The sequence below is a fragment of the Anomaloglossus baeobatrachus genome, chromosome 3, assembly GCF_048569485.1.
Source record: "Anomaloglossus baeobatrachus isolate aAnoBae1 chromosome 3, aAnoBae1.hap1, whole genome shotgun sequence".
Lineage (NCBI taxonomy): Eukaryota > Metazoa > Chordata > Amphibia > Anura > Aromobatidae > Anomaloglossus > Anomaloglossus baeobatrachus.
This window is the reverse complement of record NC_134355.1, coordinates 17,782,995-17,805,119: the sequence shown is the minus strand read 5'-3', so window position 1 is coordinate 17,805,119 and position 22,125 is coordinate 17,782,995. Positions and strand designations below refer to the sequence as shown.

The window sequence follows — 22,125 nt, the reverse complement described above, 5'->3', positions numbered from 1 at the left end:
TCCTCCACCTTCCCCGTCATTTCCCTGCTTTATTCCTAGAGATCAGAGGGATGAGATGTGAAGCTCTCACCTCTCCAGTGATCCAGGAGATTATCTCCAGGGTGAGGTCTAATATCCGAGTCGCCATGTGGTCTCTGTCCTGCTCCATCCTCGGGGGGCCGCTGATGGAAAGGACCAGCGTCTAGTAAAGAGAAGAAAATGTGAGTGAAATATTCTGCTTCTATGCCATTGGAACTCCAAAGTAATAAGATTTGTTTTAAAAGTGCTTGGAGAAATCACTACAGCACACACCATCTATGGTGTACTGAAAGTTTCTGCTTTATTACATCATGTGACCAACTTATATAGTACCTCAAACAAAGAAATGACCATGTACCAATAAGAGCCGCAGGGGTGTGTGTAGAAATGTGAAACTTCCCCGCCCATCAGTGTTAGCTGAGCCCTATGACATCATTCAGTTATAACACAAGATGGTTTCTATTATAAAATAATGGCTTGTATTCTCTCACAAAAAAATAGAACCAGCACATAAGGAACTAAGGAATCAGAGATTAATTGCATTTCAAAAGCACAGTTTATAGCAAAGACGAGACAAAAAAATGTTTTTGCCGATTTGTAATCCTCTAGCCTAAGATGTCCTTACTACTAGTGAAGCCAATAATGCTCCCACACAGGACGGTATCACTTTCATGGCCCCCACAATCCTCCCCATATATTATCATCAACACATACACCTATATATACTGTATATACAAATGTAATTTTGTGTTGACAATTTCTGAGTCCATTAACTTTTCAGTTTTTCCTTGTCAGAGTTGTGTGGGAGTTTGTCTTCTTTTTCAAAGAGCTGATGTCTTTATTGAAATGCATTTTTTTGGGGGGGGGTTGGGGGGAAGTGAGGTTATCATTCTAGTGTTTTGATTTTTTTTTCCCCCCATTTAGGTGTTTACTGTATAGGAAAAATATATTGGCGTTTTATAAGTTTGGATATTCACGCATTCAGCGACATCAATTTATATTCCAATTTATTTTTAAGAATTTTGGCTGCCCAAGGTCAGTCTTTGGCGCCGTCTGCCCACCTCGGTCCCCCATGACTGAGAGGTCACTGCCTGTGCGCACAAACACTTGTCAGTCATGGGGAGCCGCGGGAGAGGGGGTGGGGATAAGGGGGGCAGAAGCCGCTTCAGACTAGTCATCGTAAGTCACATTGTCCCGACGCCTTTTCAAAGTATGTTTGCTCTGAAACTCTGCCATCAGAGACTGCTTCATGCTGTCCGTGGTTCAGGCAGGTTTGTCCTGTGGTATCCGTCAATAGGTCACAGCGATTGTCTGCGCAATATGCTCCGTGACTTTCTATTATTCCTGCTGTCAGTATTCAGTGTACTAGGTATCTCCTCTGTTGAGTTTACATCCTTTTGCCTTTAGGACCCTGCAGAGCTCCTCTTCCCCTCAGCTGCTAATCATCTGTATTTCCCCTTGGGTGTAAATACTCTCATTTTCCCTGGATTTGTGCTGGTGATATTCAGTTCCTTCACAAGCTCTGGATGCAAGCAAGTGGCTTGCACTCATCTGTAGGATTGTTGCGGCTCTTTGCTGAACTTTTGTCTGAGGCATCTGGAGATAACTTGTTCATGCACTTTCCCCGTGTGTGTGCTGCTGTGTCTTCTTTAGTGTTTAGTGGGGTTGACAAAGAGCTCATCCCACCTGTTCCCTATCTAAGGACCAGCTCTAGTGTCATCCTAGGGTCAGGTATCTAGCTCGGCGCATAGGTGCAGAACCTATCTAGAGGACCAGTGGTAGGTTTGGTCATGGGTCACCATCTCCCCGTTCCCTAGATGCAGGGTTTCTGTCACGGGTGACAGACAGTCATGTGGTCTCTGGCAATAGAAGATCACAGCATTTGGCTGCACAGAATGCTCCCTGACTTTCTATTGTTGCTGCTGTCATTATTCATTGGTATAGGTAGCTTTCCTGCTGGATTCTCATCTCTCCCCCTTTTGGACCCAGCAGGAGCTCGCCTTCCACCTCGTTGCAGATTATGAATACTTTCTTGGTGCTTTTTTAGCTTTTGGTGAGAGCAGTGTAAAAAAAATAAATAGATTTGTGCAACTTTTTTCAGTAATATTTTATGAAACCCAATTACAGTCTATGTAAATAATGTGTGAATGTATGACTCTTACAATCCACGATAATATTCTATCTTAGAAGCAGCTGATTGACATTGTGCTGTTATCTGTCATTTCCATCTACAATAAAGAACTTTATGTTTATCCATTTTAATTCTCAATTTCCAAATAGCAGAAAGCTCAAAGCAATCTAATATATAAAGCTCAGTGTATGTATATATGTATGTATGTATATATGTATGTATGTATGTATGTGTGTGTGTATGTGTGTGTGTCTCCGCTAAGGGAATCTGCACCGTCGCATTTACAATCATGAAATTTTGCACAGACGCCCCATGTGACCCAGGGAGCATCGTAGACTATGTTTTGACGTGAAAATTGAACCCCGCGCTTTACAGTTACTCTCAAAACTCCTGCCTCTATTAAACTGAATAGGTGGGAACTGCAGGCTATTAATAGCAACTGTCAGTGGTTGCTATAGGAACAAAATAAACTGTTAGTATAAGAAGCTTATGTGTGAGGTAATAAGATGTCAGTGGTGAGACAGATAGAGAGAGACGGGCACAGAGAGAGACGGGCACAGAGAGAGACAGACAAAGACAGACGGGGAAAGAGAGAGACAGACACACACATAGAGACAGACAGAGAGAGACAGACAGACACAGAGATGGCGGCAGATAGACTGATACAAATACAGACAGAGAGATAGAAACAGACAGACAGAGACATATACACAGACAGAGAGACAGACAGCGACACACAGACAGAGACTGGGAGAGAGACAGAGAGACAGTCACTATCCCGGGCAACACCCGGGTACTACAGCTAGTCTTATATAAACTCAGAAATCATTTACAGTTGTGTTCAAAATAATAGCAGTGTGTTAAAAAACATGAGTTAAGCCAAAATCTTCATAAGGGTCTGTGCGCACTGGGAAAACATGCACCCGCTGGCAGAATTCCACACCTGCGGCAAAAAAAATGCACCCAAAATTTGCATGCGGTTTTGTTGCGTATTTTCCATGGTTGTGTCCCTGCAGTTTTTACAATTATTTAATGGCAAAACCGCAGGTACCTGCGGAAAAGAACTGACATGCTGCTTCTTGTTGCTGCAGAAATTCTGCAGCTAAACCTGTAGAGAAAAAAAAAACGCAGGGTACGCACAGCATTTTGGATTTCTCACAGATTTTGCTGGGGAAGGACTGCATGGAGAATTGATAGACGTGGACCAGGAAAGGAGAGATTACTACAGAATGAGGCACAAGAATGGGCACAATACTACAGGATGGACACATTATTACAGGATAGGGACAAGGATGGGGCACATTACTATAGGATGGCAAGGATGGGCACATTACTACATTTTTTGTGCCCATATTGTCCCCTGTAGCAATGTGCCCATATTGTTCCCTGTAGTATTGTACCCATCTTGTCCCCTGTAGTAATGTGCCCATCTTGTCCTTATAGTAATGTGCCCATCTTGTCCTTATAGTAATGTGCCCATACTGTCCCCTTTAGTAATGTGCATATATTGTCCCTTTAGTAATGTGCCCATATTGTCCCCTGCAGTAATGTGCCCATATTGTCCCCTGCAGTAATGTGCCCATATTGTCCCCTGCAGTAATGTGCCCATATTGTCCCCTGCAGTAATGTGCCCGTATTATCCCCTGCAGTAATGTGCCCATATTGTCCCCTGCAGTAATGTGCCCATCTTGTCTCCTGTAGTAATGTGCCCCTATTGGCCCATGTAGTAATGTGCCCATATTGTCCCCTGCAGTAATGTGCCCATATTGTCCCCTGCAGTAATGTGCCCATATTGTCCCCTGCAGTAATGTGCCCATATTGTCCCCTGCAGTAATGTGCCCATATTGTCCCCTGCAGTAATGTGCCCATATTGTCCCCTGCAGTAATGTGCCCATCTTGTCTCCTGTAGTAATGTGCCCCTATTGGCCCATGTAGTAATGTGCCCCTATTGTCCCCTTTAGTAATGTGCGTTAATTGTCCCTTTAGTAATGTGCCCATATTGTCCCCTGTAGTAATGTGCCCCTATTGGCCCATGTAGTAATGTGCCCCTATTGTCCCCTTTAGTAATGTGCGTTAATTGTCCCTTTAGTAATGTGCCCATATTGTCCCCTGTAGTAATGTACCCATCTTGTCCTTGTAGTAATGTGCCCATACTGTCCCCTGTAGTAATGTGCTCATACTGTCCCCTGTATTAATGTGCCCATATTGTCCTTTGTAGTAATGTGCCCATATTGTCCCCTGTAGTAATGTGCTCATATTGTCCCCTGCAGTAATGTGCCCATACTGTCTCCTGCAGTAATGTGCCAATGTGTCCATATTGTCCTTTGTAGTAATGTGCCCATATTCTCCCCTGTAGTAAAGTGCTCATATTGTTCCCTGTAGTGTAGTACGCATATTGTTCCCTGTGGTAATGTGCCAAAATTGTCCCGTCTAGTAATGTGCCCATCTTGTCCTTTGTAGTAATGTGCCCATCCGTTAGTAATTCCGGTCCCTTTCTTGTTCCCTATTATACTGTTGTTCACACACACAAAAAATTATTCTCACCTGTCCTCCGTTCCCAAGGTGGCCTCTTACCTGCTTCTTGTGGACCGCAAACACATAGGGCCACCACTGTTGTTGTCTGCGCTTTACTTCAGTTAAATGCTTTGTGGCGCAGCAAATCATTCAAGTGAAGTAGAGCGCTGACAACAACAGTGGTGGCCCCTGCTCTGGCTGCGATCACTGAGGGGTCTATGTGCCTGCAGTCAGCAAAAAGCAGGTAAGAGAACACCGTGGGAACAGAGGACAGGTGAGAATAATTTTTTGTGGGACCCTCACTGGAGTATAAACCGAGGGGGGCGTTTTCAGCATAAAAAATGGGCTGAAAAACTCGGCTTTTCGTGTGTGTGTGTGTGTGTGTATGTATGTATAATACACACACACCATCCACACATATCTACTATAGACTCACATTGGGTGCTATATATAGTCTTCATTATACAGTATTCATTTATCTAAAAGGGGTGAAGAACATGTAACAACTCTATCTGTCACCATTGTGGATGTGATGTGAGGTGGTTGTGCTGTCACATATGAGATGCTGCTACTTCCAATGCTGGAGTGATGGGCAGAGTACTGACAGCCAATGAGTGTGCAGAGGGAGGGGCTGGACAGTGAGGCGGGGCGGTGCCAGCTGTGACTGTGAGTTTGGCAGTCAAGCACAGGAAGATGTCAAGTTTGCTTGAGCTGCAGAGAATAAAGCCCCATTTACACGCAACGACATCGCTAACGAGATGTCGTTGGGGTCACGGAATTCGTGACGCACATCTGGCGTTGTTAGCGATGTTGTTGTGTGTAACTGCTCCGAGCGAGTGTTAACGATTAAAAATACCACATCGTTGATATGTTGTTCATTATCAAAATCTCGTTGGTCGTTGTGGACGCAGGTTGTTCGCCGTTCCTGAGGCAGCACACATCGCTACGTGTGACACCCCAGGAATGACGAACAACAGCTTACCTGCGTCCTCCGGCAACGAGGTGAGCGTGTCGTTAATGCGGCTGCTCTCCGCCCCTCCGCTTCTATTGGTCGGCCGCTGTGTGATGATGCTGTGACGGTACACGAACCTCCCCCTTAACGAAGAGGTTGTTCGCTACCCACAGCGACGTCGCTAGGAAGGCAAGTACGTGTAACGAGTGTTAGCGATATATTGTGCGCCACGGGCAGCGATTTGCCCGTGACGCACAAATGACGGGGGCGGGTGCTTTCACGAGAGACATCGCTAGCGATGTCACTACGTGTAAAGCAGCCTTAAAGTGATAATTCAAGAGGAACAAAAGTTAGAAACAAAAAAAAATGCAGGGATGTTTTAGATGACAATACAGCACAGAGTAGCCTAAAAAAAATGTTGACGTATACGACCCATATTTCTCAGGCTTTCAAGGAGAAATGCATGTACAACATGTGCCGACTTCACCCATAAATAAGGGCCACCTGATTCACACCAGTTTCTTTACAGAATGACTGACCGCACTAATGTAGCTCCACACTGCGATTATTCTGAACATCCTCACTTTAAATTAATAATTCAAATACACAAAAACCTGCAGATCATGGGGGGTTTCTAAGAATCTACTCCACCAACTGGTAAATTGATTGACATGTGATACTATAATTTATACCAAAAACAGTGAATAATCCGGTCAGTCATACTGGACTCAACACTACTGTAACTGACCAAAGCTGGAGCCTCCAGTGCACGGCGGGCGGAGGGGATTAGTAGAAGCTTCATTACATCAATCTATAGAGGATCTGTAGAAATCTCACCTCATCCACCTGATGATCCCGGGGGACAATCTCCTCCTTTTCTGGCCGATCCTGGGAATATAGAGGACGGGGACTTCTCTCCGGGGGATTTCTCTGACTGGATCCATCTGTAGGAAATAACGGCAGTGATGAATACATTGTCTGTATGTGATGAGCAGATGATGGGGAATCTAGACGACTCTCAGCCCTGTCCTCTCCTCTACAGCCCAGGACGCTCTCCTCTTACCCGGGGATGTGATGGACGGGGGATCCTCCATCATGACCTCCTTGTACAGATCCTTGTGTCCTTCTAGATACTCCCACTCCTCCATGGAGAGATAGACGGTGACGTCCTGACACCTTATAGGGACCTGACACACACAATGAGCCGTCATTAGCGGACCCCTCCCCCGGCAGCGATATTGTATAATGTCCCAGCATTCCCGGCAGCGCTCACCTCTCCGCTCAGCAGCTCAGTGATCCTGTGGGTCAGTTCTAGGATCTTCTGCTCATGTATCAGTGAATGAGGTGGAGGCTCGGTGATGGCACTCGGGGTCCTGCTCCGCCCTCCTGACACACGGGGGGTCACACACTCCCCAGACGACGTCTTCACTACTGTGTGATCCTGTGTATGGGGAGACGCCGGTCACTACACAGAGGCTGAGAATCCTCCACCTTCCCCGTCATTTCCCTGCTTTATTCCTAGAGATCAGAGGGATGTGATGTGAAGCTCTCACCTCTCCAGTGATCCAGTAGATTATCTCCAGGGTGAGGTCTAATATCCGAGCCGCCATGTGCTCTCTGTCCTGCTCCATCCTCGGGGGGCCGCTGATGGCAAGGACCATCGTCTATTAAAGGAACAGAGTCCTGCACATACCTGTAGAGCAGTGATACACACGGTGCTGAAGTTAATCAGTTCCTTATAAGCAAAAGTTTATTCTATTGTTATTTCTAATCTTTAAAATGAGAAAAATAAGTACAGTTGGTAACTGGTGGTTTTAAAGGGTTAAACAGCTTTAGGTCACTGATCCCACAAAATCAGAAGTCGGGTGTTTGGAGTCAGTGGGGGATTAGTGGTTAGCATTGCAGTCTTGTGGTGGCTCAGTGGTTAGCATTTCAGTCTTGTGGGGGCTCAGTGGTTAGCACTGCAGTCTTGCAGTGCTGGGGTCCTGGGTTCAAATCCCACCAAGGACACCATCTGCAAGGAGTTTGTATGTTCTCCCCGTGTTTGCGTGGGTTTCCTCCGGGGTCTCCGGTTTCCTCCCACACTCCAAAGACATACAGATAGGGACTTTAGATTGTGAGCCCCAATGGGGACAGTGATGCCAATGTATGTAAAGCGCTGTGGAATTAATAGGGCTATATAAATAAATAAAATAATTATTATTATCAGCCAGACACCAGGACAATCATCACAGCGCGCTGCTGGCAAATAGGGGATCATTCACCTGTCGGGAGACTGTCGGGGGTTGTCCACGTCTACATTTTTCGTGGTTGCTGTGACGCCGGGCATCGCTGTCTGTGTATCTGCAGTGTTAGCTCAGAGGCACAAAAATATTTAACACTCTAAAATCCAGTTACTTATCTGAAAACAGTGAAACTGCTTAATAATTGTGCCAAGTGTATATTTTTGCAGCTCTGTCTCATACAGTCACCTCCGTGCATCGCGCAGCAATGGATTTTATTACTATGATCATTTTTGCTTAAAACACAGAAACTAAGAAATCAATTTTATGAATACGGGTAAATTCTGCGGCACTGGGCGGCTTCTGCGGGGCCCAGGAGACTCGCCAGCAATTGCAGGAGGATCTTGCTCTTTACATCAGCCTCTCGGATATTCAGGAACCTGCGGGGAGTATGGAAAATCCGCTTCATCCAGGGGAGTGTGCTGCTCTCAGGAGTCTGCGAGGTCTCAGCTACCTCCAGGAAGAGGAAACAATGGAGCAGAGCGGAGGCTGCACGGGAGGTGCTCCCCCTGCTGGCCGCAGCTGCTGTGTCATCTACAAAAGACACTGAGGAGCAGCGATTCCCGAATGAGGCTGAATTCAGATTGAAGGGATTTTTCTCATTTACAAGAAAAAAATGCTCAAAGTTTCATCAGATTTTTTTGGATGGAAAAAATGAACAGATGGAGGATTCTGCGGCTTTTTCTATCAGTCAGTGATAAACAGGAATCAAAAAGATGCGAGATCCAAGAGCTGAGCGGATTCAACATGGATCTATAGGATTTCCATTAGGCTGCTTTTGTGACGCCCTGGGCAAGCCAGGGGTCACAGGTCATAACACCACCACACCCTACACCCCAGTTAGGAACACCTAGGCTACCAAAATCCTTGTTGCCTTCCTCCAGGGGCTGATGTTCACACCAGGGGATGGGCCAGGTGGTTGGCTCCGCCCACCGAGGAGTTCACAGCCCTGGAGGCGGGAGGAACCAGGCAGTGAAGCTGAGGAGAGGAAAGTGAGAGGAGTGGAGATTAGCTCAGGGGGAGCTTGAGGGAGGAGTGGAGTTAGGGGAGGAAAGTAGAAGGAAGTAGTAGTGGAGCTAAAGAGGAAAGCTGAAGTAACAGAAAAAGAGTAGAAAAGCCTGAAGTTGGTCCGGTTGTGTGCCCCGGACAGTGTCAGCAAGGTCAGCAGACGGCGGTGATAGTCTGAAGGGGGACTGCTCGGAGGTTGCTGGAAGGACCGCGGACGGGTAGTGGCCCGGCGGTCTGGAGCAGTATACGAAGAACAGTCAGCACCAGGGCAGGGGCCTCTCGGACCCCGGCAAGGCTAGGAGTCGCCGTAAATTTGACAAATCCGTCAGTGAAGGGGACGTCTGTCTCCAAACAAACAAGTCCCGATTGAAGGCAACAGTCCAACCATTGAGGAGAGACACCGCCACCGCCAGGGCACCAGTTTCTCAGGGCCAGCGTCTGCGGGCAAAGTAGGGCTCCTCTGGCCCATATCCAAGCCGGGGAGCGGGTTACCGGTGGGAACCCATCGCTACCAACACAGAAACATTAGGTGCAGGACAAAGGGACATCACCGTCACCGACTGGGGAAAGCAAGTGCAGCCGTCCGTGGGAACCGTCTTTCCAGCCGTGTGTTTTACCGAGAACTGTGTCATCATCTCAGGCTGAGTGAGTACCACAGTGCCGCAAGGCACAGCGCTGCCCCCGCGTCCCTGCGCCCACCAAGCCCTGCATCTCCCAACTCATCACTGGGCCCCGGGATCACCAACCCCTACCCACGGAGGGGCAACACAACAACTGGCTGCTCCATACCATCCTTCCCGGGATCCCCATACAGAGCAGCGGTGGTGCTAACGAATCACCACAACCGTGGGTGGCGTCACGGACAATAAACAATCCCCACACCCAAACAACCCCCTTTTCACTCACGGGCGAGGAGCGCCGCTCGAGGCCCCGGGATCCGGCCCATCGCTCGAGCCACCGAGCAGCGGCAGCAGCAGGCCGCGGTGCCAGCCGGACCCGAGCAGAAGGGAGGGCGCGGCGTCCCCTCCTCCGCCCGCGACAACTTGGCGTCACGAACAGGATCTTACCGCTCTGCCGTTGGGTAGAGGTGCGCCTTGTGACCGCCGGAGGTATCCGGCTGAAAAATTTCGGAAGTCGCCATCTTTGGCGCGAAAAGTTCCCGCTCGAGCGTCTTCTCGAGCAGTAGAGGCGCGAAGGCCAAAACTCCGACCCAATAGAGGAGGGACCGGAAAGAAGCTAAGGGGGACGCGATGGCGGCTAGATGCATGTGAGGAGCTATAAAAGCAGGGACGCCAGGACCCTGTGGCCATCTTGTTGCTAGTTCCTGGAAAGCACGACTGCTGAGATGTCCGCTCCAACAAACGGCAGCGAGATCCCCGTGCCTGGCACAGCGGCGTGGATAGAGAACCGGACTACCCCGCTGAGTCAGCGTCTGCAGGCCCGGATGCAGCTCCTCCTGGAGGAGTGGGAGGCCGACATGGCGGACGTGGTGGCTGCTATGTGGAGATGCGAGATGGAGGAAGATTTGGAGGAGCGGGTAAGAGACCCACGTCCCTGTATTCCGGAGGGATCGGCCATCGCGGCTGAGGGGCCCGGCCGACACCCGCTCACCCTGCTGCCTCCCCCGCTACCCGCGTCAGTTGCTGCCGCCCCGCCACTAGGCCCGCTACCTGCCCAACCGGTAGCGGTACCCTGCCCGTCCGCCCAAGCGGACCGAGCGGCTGCAGGCGTTTGGGGCAGCCCTGCACTGCTTCCCCAGAAGCCCCCGGAGCTGAGCCCCCTTGATGAAGATGTGTTGGAGGCTCCAGCGGTGATTGTGCCAGACCCCGAGCCCGGGGCCGTGGCCTGGATAAAAGCCTGGGTGATTCAATTCCACCAACATCAGCAGGATCAGATCTTCAGGATGGTGGAGCAGTGGACCAACGAGGTGGAGATGCTGATTGCAACTGCCCCGGTGTACGGAGGGGGAACAGATGTAGCAGAACCGACTGGTGACCCACGTCCCTATGTCCTACCAGGACCGGCCGCTGCGGCTGAGGGGCCCGGCCTCGTGTCGACCTATGCATCATCCTTGCCGGTACTCCTGGGGAGCCTCAGTGTAGACGCGCCTAACCTGCTGCCCCGTGCTGCTACAGAGGGATCTGATGTGCTGGATGCTGAAGGCCAGGAGGCTGCGGCAGCTGGCGGCAACCCGCCTGACGCAGGAACAAGAAGTGATGGCCCTGGCCCCAGCCCCGGGTCCGCTGCTGAGTTTGAAGAGGCAAGTGAGCGTTCCCGCTATGTGGGAGACCCCAGGGTTTTCCACACCCCGCGTACCGGTGGAAATGGGTACCAGGTGCCCCTGTCACAGCAGGCATGTCAGTGCATGTTTGATATGCTGGTGCCAGAGGATGGGTCCGCCTCAGCAGAAGAGTATGAGTAGGACAGCAGAGCACCGTTGTCCAGTCCCCGTTGGGACCACCACTGAGTTTGTGTATGTTTGAAAAAGTTTGAAAAGTTTGAAATGAACATAATAACCGAAGATTCATCAGATTGTCTGCAAACCGTGATTGAGAAAACCGGCCGTTGCCGGCACCGTTGTCCCCGTGGGGACCGTTAAGTTGTTTTGCATAGAGGACTTTCCATGGACAAGCCCGTGAACTTGCAGGGCAACCACAAACGTTAGTGGCTTGTAAATAAGTTGTTTTACCGTTACCGTTTCCGCAGTTGTCGCCTCCGGAAAGGCAGGTTGGAGGGAGGGCCCTCAGCAGAGCAGGCTGGGGCCCAGCCACCACAGGAACCGGTGGCTACCCTCTGGAGGGGAAGGACAGATCCCGCTCGGGTAACTTGTGCTGGACTTGGGTCAAGGGGTGCTGCCTGGGTTTTAGGGGCAGCATCAGGGCCAGGTTGCTTGGGTGGGAGAGAGCGGAGACCGTAACCGTAAACAGTTAGTAACGTTTAAGAAATGTGCCTCCCGTTGTGAGATGTTGTCATAATTTGTATTATGTTACCGTTTTATTCTTTTTATATATTTGCAGAAAATAAAACCGGTGTTGGACGGGCAGCCCGCGGACGGTCTGCATTTTGCTAAGGGGGAATGTGACGCCCTGGGCAAGCCAGGGGTCACAGGTCATAACACCACCACACCCTACACCCCAGTTAGGAACACCTAGGCTACCAAAATCCTTGTTGCCTTCCTCCAGGGGCTGATGTTCACACCAGGGGGTGGGCCAGGCGGTTGGCTCCGCCCACCGAGGAGTTCACAGCCCTGGAGGCGGGAGGAACCAGGCAGTGAAGCTGAGGAGAGGAAAGTGAGAGGAGTGGAGATTAGCTCAGGGGGAGCTTGAGGGAGGAGTGGAGTTAGGGGAGGAAAGTAGAAGGAAGTAGTAGTGGAGCTAAAGAGGAAAGCTGAAGTAACATAAAAAGAGTAGAAAAGCCTGAAGTTGGTCCGGCTGTGTGCCAGGACAGTGTCAGCAAGGTCAGCAGATGGCGGTGATAGTCTGAAGGGGGACTGCTCGGAGGTTTCTGGAAGGACCGCGGACGGGTAGTGGCCCGGCGGTCTGGAGGAGTATACGAAGAACAGTCAGCACCAGGGCAGGGGCCTCTCGGACCCCGGCAAGGCTAGGAGTCGCCGTAAATTTGACAAATCCGTCAGTGAAGGGGACGTCTGTCTCCAAACAAACAAGTCCCGATTGAAGGCAACAGTCCAACCATTGAGGAGAGACACCGCCACCGCCAGGGCACCAGTTTCTCAGGGCCAGCGCCTGCGGGCAAAGTAGGGCTGCTCCGGCCCATATCCAAGCCGGGGAGCGGGTTACCGGTGGGAACCCATCGCTACCAACACAGAAACATTAGGTGCAGGACAAAGGGACATCACCGTCACCGACTGGGGAAAGCAAGTGCAGCCGTCCGTGGGAACCGTCTTTCCAGCCGTGTGTTTTACCGAGAACTGTGTCATCGTCTCAGGCTGAGTGAGTACCACAGTGCCGCAAGGCACAGCGCTGACCCCGCGACCCTGCACCTCACCAAGCCCTGCATCTCCCAACTCATCACTGGGCCCCGGGATCACCAACCCCTACCCACGGAGGGGCAACACAACAACTGGCTGCTCCATACCATCCTTCCCGGGATCCCCATACAGAGCAGCGGTGGTGCTAACGAATCACCACAACCGTGGGTGGCGTCACGGACAATAAACCATCCCCACACCCAACAACCCCCTTTTCACTCACGGGCAAAGAGCGCCGCTCGAGGCCCCGGGATCCGGCTCATCGCTCGAGCCACCGAGCAGCGGCAGCAGCAGGCCGCGGTGCCAGCCGGACCCGAGCAGAAGGGAGGGCGCGGCGTCCCCTCCTCCGCCCGCGACACTTTCACAGATCAGTCTTTTGGCATCAGGCAGAATCCGGCGAAAAACGGTTAAAACGGATCCGGCGCCAGGTCCGTTTTTTTCTCATTGAATTGTATTAGGCTAAGTTCACACATCAGTTTTTTTCTGTCTGGCCGAATCCGGCTCAAAAACCTATGCAACGGATGCGGCGAAAAAAACAGATCCGTTGCATAAGTTTTTCCATGCGGCCCGTCCGTTTTTTGCCGTATCCGGCTTGATACTGAGCATGGGCAGTTCAAAAAACCGCATCCGGCAGCCAGATGCATTTTTTTGCCGCAGGATGACACATCCGGCGTCCATAGGCTTGCATTGTAAATGGCGCCGCATTGCGCCGGATCCGGCACGATGTGTTTTTTTCGCCGCAGCAAAAAAACGAAGTAAGCAACGTTTTATCCGGCCGCCGCACTGGCTAAATATGCCGCATACGGCAAAAAACGGACGCAACGCAAGGCCATGCAGCACAATCCAGCGCTAATGCAAGTCTATGGGGGAAAAAAACGGATTCGGCGACAGCTGTTGCCGCATCCGGTTTTTCAGAAAAGCGCCGGATTGTGCCGTACAGCAAAAACCTGATGTGTGAACATACCCTAAGCGCCGGATTATGCCTGATGCCCTTGTGTTGGATCTGGCAAAATGTATGTGTCCAGCTGCCGCAAAGGATGCAGCATGCAACGTTTTTTGGCAGCGGCAAAAAAACGGACCGCGCCGGATCCGTCATCATGTACAATGAAAGCCTATGGGTGCCAGATCCGTCGTAATGCAGCATACAATGCATTACAGCAACGGGTTCCATTTTTTTCTACTGAGCATGCTCAGTAGCACAACAGATCTGTCCAAAAACTGAAGGAACTGAAGGAAAAACTGATGCAGCTGATCCGTTTTTTTGCCTGATCCGTCTCATCAGTTTTTACACCGTATTGTGCCTGATGCCAAAAAACTGATGTGTGAAAGCAGCGAGTCTGATCCGGGATCTCAGAACAAAACCGGACAAGGCTCTGCAACTACGTGCAAAGAATTGGCCTGAGAGAATAGAGACGTGAACAGCCCCATAGACTATCACAGGCACGAGAGCGGCCGAGAAACCGGACGTGTGAACGAGGCCGGAGGGAGGATAAAGACTAAAGAAAGACCAGAGAAACTCACCGCCCGTCACTGCAGATGTCACCTCCTCCTGCAGAGCACAGGACCTGCCGTGATGTCACCACCATGTGACCTGCTGGTCACATGACAGGAAGTGCTAGGGAGGAAAAGCCTCTGCTGTGCTCCTCCCACATGTGACTGATCACATGACCATGACATCATCACAATCTGTGGTAGCTAGGAGACAACATGTGCAGATACGTCAGTGCAGCCGCCAACAGATCAGTGAGAAGAGTCAGCGAGCGTGTGCTGTGCGTCCTGTAATGGTGCCCCCTCTCTCACAGACCGCCCTCCATGGTCCCCTCTCACACACACCGCACCCCATGGTCCCCCCTCTCACACACACCGCACCCCATTAGTCCCCCCTCTCACACACACCGCACCCCATGGTCTCCCCTCTCACACACACTGCACCCCATGGGCCCCCCTCTCACACACACCGCACCCCATGGTCTCCCCTCTCAGACACCGCACCCCATGGTCCCCCCTCTCACACACACTGCTCCCCATGGTCCCCCCTCTCACACACACACCGCTCCCCATGGTCCCCCCTCTCACACACACACCGCTCCCCATGGTCCCCCCTCTCACACACACACCGCTCCCCATGGTCCCCCCTCTCACACACACACCGCTCCCCATGGTCCCCCCTCTCACACACACACCGCTCCCCATGGTCCCCCCTCTCACACACACACCGCTCCCCATGGTCCCCCCTCTCACACACACACCGCTCCCCATGGTCCCCCCTCTCACACACACACCGCTCCCCATGGTCCCCCCTCTCACACACACACCGCTCCCCATGGTCCCCCCTCTCACACACACCGCACCCCATGGTCCCCCCTCTCACACACACCGCACCCCATGGTCCCCCCTCTCACACACACCGCACCCCATGGTCCCCCCTCTCACACACACACCACTTCCTATGGTCCCCCCTCTCTCATACACACCGCCCCCCATGGTCCAACCTCTCTCACACACACTGCTCCCCATGGTCCCCCGTTTCACACACACCGCTCCCCATGGTCCCCCCTCTCACACACACACTTCTCGGGATGGTTCCCCCTCTCTCACACACACACACTGCTCCCCACGGTCCCCCCTCTCACACACACCGCTCCCCACGGTCCCCCCTCTCACACACACCGCTCCCCATGGTCCCCCCTCTCACACACACACTTCTCGGGATGGTTCCCTCTCTCTCACACACACACACTGCTCCCCACGGTCCCCCCTCTCACACAGACCGCTCTCCATGGTCCTGTCATGTCCCCACCGGAGTCCGCTACTGCGACTTCTGCTCCAATCGCCAGGCGACGCCGTGTTCCCACCATGGATAGTGCTGGTGATGGGAGAGGAGTCGGTGCCCGTGGCTCTGCTGAGAACAGGCTCCGCTCATCCACTAGGCTGGGTTTCCCTGGAACCTGCAGTACCACTGGCTGACTGTAGGTGGCGTGTGTCTTCCAGCTGAAGTTGCCATCATTCACCTGCAGCCAATGGGAAGACACCACACCCTTCTTATTCCCCCTCCTGTCATGTGACCACAGCCAGAGATAGTTTGTATTCCTGGTTCCTGTGCTGTTTGTATTTTGATTCCTGTGTGCTGATCTCTGCTTGTGTTCTGACTACCCTTCTGCCTGTCGTTTATGTACCTCGCTGCCCGATTTCTGATTACGTTTTCTGATTACGTCCTTGCCTGTCGATTCTGTCCTTGTTCTGCAATTCCTGGCTTGATCCTGCCTGACGACTACTCTCCGGACTGCAGCCTTCCACAGGTAGTGATCACCAGGGCCCTGTGTACAGTCATGGCCAAAAGTTTTGAGAATGCTACAAATATTAATTTTTACAAAGTCTACTGCTTAAGTTTTTCTAATGGCAATTTGCATATACTCCAGAATGTCATAAAGAGTGATCAGCGTAACAGCAATTACTTGCAAAGTCAATATTGGCTAAGAAAATGAAGTTTAACCCCCAAAACACATTTCAACATCATTGCATTCCTGCCTTAAAAGGAGCAGCTAACATAGTTTTAGTGATTGTTCCATTAACACAGGTGTGGGTGTTGATGAGGACAGGGCTGGCGATCAATCAGTCATGATTAAGTGAGAATGACACCACTGGACACTTTAAAAGGAGGCTGGTGCTTGGTATCATTGTTTCTCTTCAGTTAACCATGGTTATCTCTAAAGAAACACGTGCAGCCATCATTGCTCTGCACAAAAATGGCCTAACAGGGAAGAGTATCGCAGCTACAAAGATTGCACTTCAGTCAACAATCTATCGCATCATCAAGAACTTCAAGGAGAGAGCTTCCATTGTTGCCAAAAAGGCTCTAGGGCGCCCAAGAAGGACCAGCAAACACCAGGACAGTATCTTAAAACTGTTTCAGCTGCGGGATGGGACTAGCAGCAGTGGCGAGCTAGCGCAGCAATGGCAGCAGGCTGGTGTGAGGGCTTCTGCACGCACTGTGAGGTGGAGACTGCTTGAGCAAGGCCTGGTTTCAAGGAGGGCAGCAAAGAAGCCACTTCTCTCCAGAAAAAACATCAGGGACCGACTGATATTCTGCAAAAGGTACAAGGAGTGACTGCTGAGGACTGGGGTAAAGTCATTTTCTCAGATGAATCCCCTTTTCGATTGTTTGGGACATCTGGAAAACAGCTTATTAGGAGAAGAGGTGACGCTACCACCAGTCTTGTCTCATGCCAACTGTTAAGCATCCTGAAACCATTCATGTGTGGGGTTGCTTCTCAGCCAAGGGAATCGCACCACTCACAGTCTTGCCTAAAAATACAGCCATGAATAAAGAATGGTACCAGAATGTCCTCCAAGAGCAACTTCTCCCAACTGTCCAAGAGCAGTTTGGTGCCCAACAATGCCTTTTCCAGCATGATGGAGCACCTTGCCATAAAGCAAAGGTGATCACTAAATGGCTCATGGAACAAAACATAGAGATTTTGGGTCCATGGCCTGGAAACTCCCCAGATCTTAATCCCATTGAGAACTTGTGGGCAATCATCAAGAGACGGGTGGACAAACAAAAACCAACAAATTCTGGCAAAATGCAGGCATTGCTTATGCAAGAATGGACAGCGATCAGTCAGGATTTGCTCCAGAAGATGATTGAGAGCATGCCAGGGAGAATTGCAGAGGTCCTGAAGAAGAAGGGGCAACACTGCAAATATTGACTTGCTGCATTAACTCATTCTAACTGTCAATATAACCTTCTGGTCTCATAATATGATTGCAATTATATTTCTGTATGTGATGTAAACATCAGACAAACACAATTAAAAACCAGAGGGCAACAGATCATGTGAAAATAGCATTTTGGTGTCATTCTCAAAACTTTTGGCCATGACTGTAATTCCAAATCCCTGTATAGGGGTTAAAGGGTTTCAGGGTTCTAGGGGTCCTGCTGGGTGAGTGGCTTCCCTCTAGCCTGTTAAAGCCTGTCTGAGTCTGTGGATCCAGGTGTTACAGTTCCCCTCTCATAGATTAAGTTTGAGATAGAGGGAGAACATAGTAACATAGTTTGTAAGGCAGAAGGAAGACCTTATGTCCATCTAGTTCAGCCTATTTTTAGTGCAACATGATGTTGGAGATAGCAGACAGACAATCGCTGGGCCATGCTGAGCTGGCAATTTGTTGAGTGACAGCTGAGTCATCCAATCCAGTGCAGGGCAGTGCTGAGATGTCAGTTTGGTGAGTGACAGCTCAGACATCCAATCTAATGCAAGGCCATGCTGAGCTGTCAATTTGTTGAGTGACAGCTGAGTCATCCAATCCAGTGCAGGGCCATGCTGAGCTGTCAGTTTGGTGAGTGACAGCTCAGTTATCCAATCTAATGCAAGGCCGTGCTGAGCTGTCAGTTTGGTGAGTGACAGCTGAGTCATCCAATCCAGTGCAGGGGTGTGCTGAGTTGTCAGTATGGTGAGTGACACCAGTCGTTCAATCTAGTGCAGGGCCCTGTTGAGCTGTCAGTTTAATGAGTGACAGCTCAGTCATCCAATCCAGTGCAGGGGTGTGCTGAGATGTCAGTATGATTATTGACAGTTGAGCTGCCTAATCTGAGACTGGGAGGTGCTGAGCTTCTTCAGGTGTTCCCCGTTCTCTGTGATTGTCCAGCTACCTAGCTGAGCAGTTGGTGACAGATCACTGCTATTGCTGCCAGACCTTGGACATCCTCTGACCATCCGTTTGCCTTGCCTCTTTGTTTTGATCCTCTATCCTCCTGCTATTCTCACCCTGGATCGTGACCTGACTAAACCTTTTTCTTTCCCCTTAGTTCATGACATGCTCTCTTGGTATCTTACCCCGAAACATTGGACTACCCTGTCTCATGGCTTGTCCATGAGTAGTGACTAGCGTCACACTGTACTTATAAAATATACCCAGATAATTGTAGCGTTTCACTTCTTAACTAGCTTCTCCTGGGGAAAATATTAATCACTAATACACCTTTGTGAAAATTAGCATTATTCTACATTATTACTGTGACATGCTATGTAAAGCTGTTGTACTTATTTCAGTATATACAGATATGTTCAGAAATATTTGAGTGACAGAATCTTTGTGATTTCAGCTCTGCAGGCCGCTATTTTTTACTTAAAATGAAACAACTGAAATGCAATTGAAGTGGAGACTTTCGGGCTTAAAGGGAACCTGTCACCAGGTTTTTCTCTTATGAGCTGTGGCCACCACCAGTGAGCCCTTCAGACACTTTAGCTAAGAGCTCACTGCACTTGGCTAATTTGCATGTGCTTCAGGAGCATTGCATGCACATTAGCCATGCAGTGGTGCCAGGGGCATTAGGGAAGAGCAGGGCCATGTCTTTCTGCAGCTTAGTGTGCAGCAGCATGATGAGGTAATCACGCTGCAACCTCATCACACTGCTGCAGGAAGTGCATAGCCGCGGAGTTGGAGAGTATGCGGTAGACGGCGGGGGGACATATATACTGGGAATAGCTTGTGCCAGGCCTGTTCATGGTATCCATTTTGGAGGTGCCAGGTGACTACTGACTGGATGTGTGACACCTGAACACTGGACGGTGCGTTCATTATCTTCAGAGAACAAGTCCTCCCTAAATAGTGCCTATGCCTAAATGGATGGCCTTTTCTAGCATTAAAGGGCGCCTATATGCTGGATCCAGTGGCCAAGGAGGAGTTAGTTTCCTACAGAGGCATAACAACCATTCCCATCTTGCTGAGGGTAAATGGTACAAAGCTCGCTGATCATTTGCTCCCCCTACGTGGCTACACATTCCTAACAGGATGGAATGGCCATATTATGGGTAGGTCACAAAATAAGATTTGGACTCTTATAAAGCCATCACTATCATGTACTCTTAGAGAGGATGTACAGAAAATGCACTCTCCATACATGGATACACACTCCTATGGGGTGTCCATATGATGGCTAAGCGACAAAGGAAGATTTGGTCTCCTGTAGAAGCATCGATTTACCACAGAGACATGAGGCTGGTACCAAAAGCTCTGCTTCATTTCATCTTTCCATTCAGGGGTTGAGGTGTCCGGATCAAGTCAGACCACATGGCGACAGTATCCTACATTATTTGCTGTCAAGGCACCAGATACAAAGCCCCTCTACATGGTGGAAAAGGATCATTATCATGCGGTAACCAGCCTACAGCAGTTGTTAGCTGTGTACAGTACAGACCAAAAGTTTGGACACACCTTCTCATCTCTAGAACAACTGTTAAGAGGAGACTTTGTGCAGCAGGCCTTCATGGTAAAATAGCTGCTAGGAAACCACTGCTAAGGACAGGCAACAAGCAGGAGAGACTTGTTTGGGCTAAAGAACACAAGGAATGGACATTAGACCAGTGATAATCTGTGCTTTGGTCTGATGAGTCCAAATTTGAGATCTTTGGATCCAACCACCGTGTCTTTGAAGAAAAGGTGAACGGATGGACTCTACATGGCTGGTTCCCACCGTGAAGTATGGAGGAGGAGGTGTGATGGTGCTTTGCTGGTGACACTGTTGGGGATTTATTCAAAATCGAAGGAATACTGAACCAGCATGGCTACCACAGCATCTTGCAGCGGCGTGCTATTCCATCCGGTTTGCGTTTAGTTGGACCATCATTTATTTTTCAACAGGACAATGACCCCAAACACACCTCCAGGCTGTGTAAGGGCTATTTGACTAAGAAGGAGAGTGATGGGGTGCTACGCCAGATGACCTGGCCTCCACAGTCACCAGACCTGAACCCAATGGAGATGGTTTGGGGTGAGCTGGACCGCAGAGTGAAGGCAAAAGGGCCAACAAGTGCTAAGCATCTCTGGGAACTCCTTCAGGACTGTTGGAAGACCATTTCCGGTGACTACCTCTTGAAGCTCATCAAGAGAATGCCAAGAGCGTGCAAAGCAGTAATCACAGCAAAAGGTGGCTACTTTGAGGAACCTAGAATATAAGACATATTTTCAGTTGTTTCACACTTTTTTAAGTATTTCATTCCACATGTGATAATTCATAGTTTTGATTCCTTCAATGTGAATCTACAATTTTCAGAGTCCAGAAAATAAAGAAAACTCTTTGAATGAGAAGGTGTGTCCAAACTTTTGGTCTGTACTGTATATAAGAGAGAGCCCTGCAGTCTAGTGGAATAGATCAGTCTGCACCTTTCTGAATCAAAATTCAAGCCAATTTTGTACTATTTGGGGTGGTCACTACACCCTCAAAAGTGCTACCACTGGATGCATCTAAGGATTAAGCGAACATCGTTTAGTTGCTGCAACAGAAACCAGGTGACCTCTCTAACTGCTACAGTCCAGGATATTCTAGACTTCTTCAATGATGGTTTCAATATGGGCCTTAAACTTGACACAACAGAATTACTTATACAGAAATTTACAGCAATCCAGAGATTTTGATTTATTATTGTGGACCCAGTTGTCAGATAGGATCTGCGCCTCCCCTATATCGACTCCAAAAAATTCCCTTTCAGTCAATTCAGTGAGCTGACATAAAACATCTATCTCTCAAGGTCTGTTTCTGGATAGCCAGATGGCTTGATTGGTTATTGAAATACAGGCCTTGGTTTTTGCTAAGAAATTATCACATGGTGTGTTGTTCTAAACTCGCCGAGTGTCATGGTGGCATTAGACACTGTTCAGACCACAGACTCTGACTCTCTTCATGATGCTTTCTCTGGTGCTCCTGAATTACACAGGGAGGCTGAAGCGTCAACCAACTGTGTGCTCAATAGTGATCAGGCTAGCAGGAGATAATTTCTGCTAGCCTGTTGGTTACCTTTTGGATCACAGTGTGCGGGAGACCTATCACAGTTACTTCCCGCATTTTTAAGATGGAGGAATTTGTCTTCCCATGCCAACTATAGCTTTCTGCTACACCTGTCTGTGTGCTGTTGTTTTGGTGATTTACCACATGTTGCTTGGTGCGCAGTGGAATTCCTCCTGTCCTCTGGTTATTTCCTCCCTGCTTTAGTTTACCACCTTATCACTTCTTGTTTGGTCACTCTGTGTGAGCATGTTGTGTGATAGAGTTTTGGTTTTCCCTGTTTGTCTGTCACGGTTGGTGTTTACACGCTCCTGTCCCAGCCCCCCCTTCCGGGTAGGGAGGGAGTGGATTCTAGGGGGCTGGGCATGAGTAGGAAGGCGTCTCGGACAATTTTCAGACGTATCTCTGGGATCAGGGACAGCTAAGGCCCCCGTAGCCTGAGGGCCA

General features: G+C 49.8%; 1 protein-coding gene and 1 long non-coding RNA gene across 2 annotated transcripts in view; both read right to left on the bottom strand.

The window, feature by feature from the left end:
• The window catches only part of LOC142297144 (uncharacterized), an 87,576-nt gene that overhangs the window by 50,961 nt on the left and 14,490 nt on the right, over positions 1–22,125 (bottom strand). Inside the window, exon 3 of the mRNA XM_075341419.1 lies at positions 71–181. Coding sequence (XP_075197534.1) covers positions 71–181 — 111 coding nt within the window. The remainder of the gene's footprint in view (positions 1–70; positions 182–22,125) is intronic.
• On the bottom strand, positions 6,922–14,478 carry LOC142295904 (uncharacterized). The gene is made up of 3 exons (XR_012751560.1): positions 14,415–14,478; positions 7,169–7,308; positions 6,922–7,056 (listed from the first exon to the last, which is right to left on the bottom strand). It is a non-coding gene; the product is annotated as an uncharacterized LOC142295904 (long non-coding RNA).